Consider the following 6,000-nt stretch of genomic DNA (forward strand, 5'->3'; position numbering starts at 1 on the left):
CGCCACGCCACGCCACTGGTCAGTTATTTCAGTTGGATAGAGTGTCATTCTGATACACCAAAGTTGTGGGTTTGATCACTGGTGAGGGCGCATATAAAGAAGCAACCAATGAATGCATAAATGAGTGGAATAACAAACTGATGTTTCTTTTTCTCTCCCTCTCTAAAATTATAAGAAAGAAAGGGGGGAAAAGGCTGCATATTGTTTGTAACAGCAAACCAGGCAAATTCTTATCAAAAGGAAACTAATAGGTTAAAGTATGGCACATCCATTCAATCAATGCAGCTGAAAAAAAAATGAGCAAGTTCTTTAGATACTTACATGGAATAATTTCTAAGATAAATTAAAAAGTGACATGTAAAACAATGCAAATGATATACTACATCCCGGTTTAAAAAAAGGGAGGGGGGTAAATAAAATCTTTGGAGGGAGGAAAAAAGCCCTGGCTGGTGTGGCTCAGTGGATTGAGCACAGGCCTGAGAACCAAAAGGTCACTGGTTCAATTCCTAGTCAAGGCACATGCCTGGGTTGCAGGTCAGGTCCCTGGTTGGGGTGCATGCGAGAGGCAACCGACTGATGTTTCTCTGGTACATCGATCTTTCTCTCCCTCTCTGTCTTCCTTCCCCCCTCTCTAAAAATAAACAAATACGTTCTTAGAAAGAAAAAGGGAGAGAGATAAAAATGTATGGAGAGGAATGGGATTGGGCAAATGAGGAACAAAAATGGAAAGTTTATTTTTGTATTTTATATTCTTGAGCCATGTGCATGAAATATCTATTTTGAAAAGCTAGATTCCTCAGATTTAGAAGACAATTTCTAAGAGAAACTCTAAAAAATTTTGAGCAATGACAAAAATCACTGCCTGGCCTCCCAAGATTGAAGTAAAATTTTTGTTCATTTGTACCCTGTAACCTACTCTCTTTCCTCCAGCAATAAAGGTAATATAGATTCACTGTGAAAGGTTTGCAAGAAACAAATTTTAATTTCCTGACACTTTTCAGATTTTCCAGACATTTTTCTCTATTTTTCTGCACTCAACAAAATAAAATTTATTCCCACCCAATAACACTGTAATATAAATTACATATTTATAGTGGAGATGTACTCACTGTGTATGCAGCATTAGGGACAAACCTTTCCTCTACCAGGTGAGGGTTTTCAATTACAGCACTCCTCCTACAGAAGAGGCAAGCAACCCCATCTCCCTGTCTACAGTGAAAGTGGTTCACAGAAGGACACAGATACTTAAGTTGTCCTTTCCTGAGATTTCCCTGTTGGAGCTAGCAGAGAAGACCCTCTCTCCTTTGGGGTTATGATACTAGGAAGATGCTGCATTATATCTTAGATAATGTAAAGGCAGTTAAGAGAACATATTGAAGAAAGCAGTCCAGGAAGAGAGACAGACATAGTAAAAAATGTAGCACCATCATCTTAGCCAATGAATTCAGCCATACTTATACTTCCTGGTGATATGAGCCAAATACACAGTCTTTTTAGTTTAAACTAATTTGACATGCATTCCTGTCCCTTATTCAAGAGCCCTGACCAATACAATTTACAAAACATTTTTCTTTCCTTTTTTAAAAAATGATTTTGTTTATTTCTTTTTAGAGAGGGGGGAAGGGAGGGAGAAGGAGAGGGACAGAAACATCAATGTGTGGTTGCTTCTCATGTGCCCCCTACCGGGGACTCAGCCCACAATCCAGGCATGTGTCCTGTCTGGGAATTGAACCCGCAACCCTTCAGTTTGCAGGCTGGTGCTCAATCCGCTGAGCCACCCAGGGCTCATAAGTTTTTCATATCATTGAATATTCTTTAGAAGCATGGTTTGAAATGCTGATATAGCTACTCCATCACATGAATATACCATAATTTATCTATCATTACCTTATTTGTATTAATATTATTAGTATTTTCCTATTATTGATAATTTGGGCCATTTTCTAATAACTTACAATTAAACAGTTTTAGAAGCCTCAACTGTACAAATTTCATCTTTATGAAGACTATATGCAGAATACCAAATGTGTGTACAGCATAGAAAACAATGCCTCTCAGACTTATAAAAGGTATACTGTTTGAAAATCTAGTCTTAGGGATCCCCAACATTTATTTTTTCAAGCAGTCAGTTACTGGGACAACAATCTCAGAAAAATAGCCTACAACCTCCTTGTTCCTCTTATACGCCCAATGAATGACAAAGTGAGACTCTTTATACTAAACACAGGAATCCCTAAAAAGCTATTCTCCTGTTCTTGCCCTACATTAATCTAACAGTTCTTTTTCAAATGAGATTATATATTCTGTACACACTGATTCGAAATCTTTTTAAAAGAGAGTAGTGTTCATTTTAATTTGCTAAATCATGTTCTAAGGTTCTTTATAATATGAGCAACTAAAGTGCAAGCCATCATTTGTCTGCAGATCTTATTAAAATGGTGACAAACAAGAGATTCTGTAAGGTAGGTATCCTATAGTTAAGACTCATCTCTACCCTCCCAAAAAAGTAGACAAAAAAAAAGAAGTAAATTTTTAGGGCATTAAAACAGCTATATATTAAAAGAAGAAACAATGCTAGTAAACATTCATTCACTAATCATAACTATGAGCTTGACTAGGGCATATGAGGCTCACAGCTGGAAATATATTTAACCAAGTGGAATTTTTCTACCTTTTTAACAAAATTTTTTCCTTGTAATACATTTAAATGCAAATGTACAATGCTGTACATATCACAGGACCTACTGAAGAATAACTTTTGGTATGAAGTCAATCTGTTTTAAACCCTTTTTAAATGATTAGAAATACTAAGCAATTTCATGCTAGAATGTCTGGACTGTGGAATTATCATATAATGAACTTATCAAAAACATTATCAACTTAATGAATGGCACTATAGTTGTTATTTAGTATTAGTATACCAGGAAATAATCTATAAATCTGTAAAATTAGCACTGGATTAAAAGACATTTACCTGTACCATCTCCTATCTCTGCATTCCCTGCCACATAAATTCCTCTGCTTAGAAAATGCCTGCTTCTGCCTAAAATAAAAATCTTAAGGTATTAGAAGAGGTCAAGAGTACTAATTTCATCTTCACGAATGTTGCTCAGTTGGTTGAGCACTGTCCCGCAAATCGAAAGGTTGCCGCCAGTTCAGTTCCTGTGCAGGGGAAATGGGTTTTGGATTTGGTATGAGAAGTAACCAGTTGATGTTTCTCACCTATCTCCCTCCATTTCCCTCTCTCTAAAAATAAATAAAGTAAAAAACCCAAACTGGATTTATTTTATGTTTGTTTCTTTTTAAACCAAGTTTGTTTGCTTTGAGATCTTGGGAACAAATTGTTATTTACTTTCTTGGATTAAAACTATAATTTTAAGCCCTGGCTGGCGTAGCTCAGTGGATTGAGCGCAGGCTGTGAACCAAAGTGTCGCAGGTTCGATTCCCAGCCAGGGTACATGCCTGGGTTGCAGGCCATAACCCCCAGCAACCGCACACTGATGTTCCTCTCTCACTCTCTCCCTCCCTCCCTTCCTCCTCTATAAAATAAATAAATAAAATCTTAAAAAACACACACAAAAAACTATAGTTTTAGAAACAGATTTTCACTTTTTCCAATGGTAGTCTACCTACTCATTTCTACTACCTTGGGCAAAACCAAAAAGTACCCCATCGTGTTAACATTTATCAGGAGACAACCTACAAAAGGCTGAATACATATATGTGGTCAGAAATTCTCATGCTTTTAGTTTTAACATTTTGACTAAAATGAGGTGATGGGAAAATTTCCAACACACAACACATTTTTAAATAAAAAATAAGTTTCCCTAGAACAGCGAGTCAATTCTGTAGATGCTAAATCTTAAACTAACAAACAAAACAACCCAGGCAAATAACTATTAAAAACAAACAAACCTAAAACTTTTAGTAACATGTAAGCATGAAATAGCGACCAAACCCTTAATCTTTTTTTTTTAAAACATAGTAGTTTAAGGAAATTAACTAAGGCAGTAAAAAATAAAATATTAAATAAATATTGTGCCACACAAAAAGAGTTTAACTAATAGTAAACAAAGCATAAAAGCTTTCACCACTTGACATCTATCTGGGAATCCAGAATGGTATCCATGCAAGAGATATGGGGAGACGGACAATTATTTAACAGAATGCTGAGGGAAAAAATTTCATTTAATTATGTAGTAGTGTAAGATCTTTTTTTGGTTAAGAACTTTTCAAACAAGACGAACCACCTATATATTCAACTTTATATTGTACATGAGGTATAACAGGCCCTAAAAGGTGGCGGAAAGTCAAATTAAACAACTGAATGAATATTCAATTAAAATTCTTGCACAAATTAATATAATGATGACCTTCAAGTTAATCATAGTGCTAATGAGTCATGTATGTATTGAAAGCTATTGCTTAGGAAAAACAGGAGCAGAAAGACTTAAAAACACAAACTAAAAATACAAACATATTTAAAAGAAACACTTGCATTGTTACAAAAATATCTGTAATACAAGCATGTAATAAATAAAAACGCCTAAGATGTCACAAGTAACTTATTCTTAATAAAGTGAAGGCACTGCCTACAACTGATTTAGTTTGCACAAACATAAAACATAAGGCAGAAATCATAATTATTAGCAAAGTTTTACATCTGACTTTAAGGATGCTCAAAACCTCTACCATGACTTTCACATAATAGCAATCATCTTCCTTGCCCTTTTGCAAATATGCCTTCTTTTAAAATGGAAAGCTTCATTGGAAGTGACTTTACAAAGTAGTTTTACACTAATTCAAAAACGATTATTAATATTTGAGAGCCTCTGGCACTTAAAATATAAGAATTCCCAAGCATTCATAACTTTATGATAATGCAGCATCACTACAGTGTACATGAACCATGCAGAAAAACGCAACTCCATTTTTTAAAAAGCGAAGTTGATGTTGATTCTTGGTCTAGATACTTTTTTACTTCCCACACAGATCATATTTTTGAGCAGCAACCTGAAATGTCAGTGAATTTTTTAAAAACCTGTAAATCTGTTCATGAATTAAAACGTAAATGTTTTGAAATTATCATTCAGCTGCATAAATTCATTTATTTTTTCATCGTTGATATTTTCAACTTTAAATAGTGGGTCATTTCTAAGCCAAGAAAAAATACCACTGGGTCAACACCCTTGTTACCTGTCTCTGCTCACCAAAACAAACAAAAAGCAGAACCTCCTTCCCAGCTTTTCTCTTTACACACAAGTAGTTCACCTACTTTTCCCATCTATCTTTGCTCTGAATTCTCCACAACACCTTCACCTTAAACCAAAACGAACCCTGGGCAAGATTAATTAAGCTATGTTTCCAGGAGACCCGTTTCATGGCCCGGCCTGGGAGCAGAAAGGCTTCCCGCCCCCTCTTCGCCCCCAGTTTTCAGACCCTTCTCCCAGCATTTCGCACCAGCTCAGTACAAGTATGAATAAGGGGGCCCCCCCGCAATGCTGGGGCCGAAAGGGCAGAGCCGGGGCCTAGACCACTACACAGCCCCAGAAGCGGCTCGCGCGATAGGGAGGTGGTAGCGGCACCGAGAACCGGACGCCGGACGCCAGGGTTGCCTAAATAAATGGAGGAGGCGCTCCGACTTGGAGCGTAAGGCTCGGGACCCCCTTTGCTGCCTCGTTTACCCTCCCCTCCCCCATGCTGGAGAAGCAGGGCGCCAGCCGGTGCGGGAATGGGGAGGAGGTAAACCCGTCCTGTCACTGCACCGGGAGAAGTTGGAAGGAGCACATGTTCTACGGAGGGAGGCCGCGGCCGCCCCTGCCCTGGCCCCTAAAGCCAGACACCACTTCCAGCCCTCCAGGTTCGTCCCCTGCGCCTCACCAGGTCGTAGTCCTCTTCATCATCGCACATGAAATCATCTTCCATGTCAGACATCTTGGCCGGGAAAGGGGGAGGGGGAGGAGAAATTGGAGACAACCTCCTCCCACAATCCTCCGCGGC

At 38.1% G+C, this 6,000-nt stretch overlaps 1 protein-coding gene across 2 annotated transcripts in view; it reads right to left on the reverse strand.

Annotated features, from left to right (window-relative positions):
* Positions 1-6,000, reverse strand: part of COPS2 (COP9 signalosome subunit 2) — a 33,814-nt gene extending 27,814 nt beyond the window's left edge. For both annotated transcript variants that reach the window (XM_045823374.1, XM_045823373.1), the window contains exon 1: positions 5,881-6,000. In XM_045823374.1, the coding sequence (XP_045679330.1) occupies positions 5,881-5,934 (54 nt within the window). In that variant the 5' untranslated portion in view covers positions 5,935-6,000. The remainder of the gene's footprint in view (positions 1-5,880) is intronic.

This window comes from Phyllostomus hastatus, unplaced genomic scaffold (assembly GCF_019186645.2).
Source record: "Phyllostomus hastatus isolate PE091 unplaced genomic scaffold, TTU_PhHast_1.1 phas_scaffold_501, whole genome shotgun sequence".
Classification (NCBI taxonomy): domain Eukaryota; kingdom Metazoa; phylum Chordata; class Mammalia; order Chiroptera; family Phyllostomidae; genus Phyllostomus; species Phyllostomus hastatus.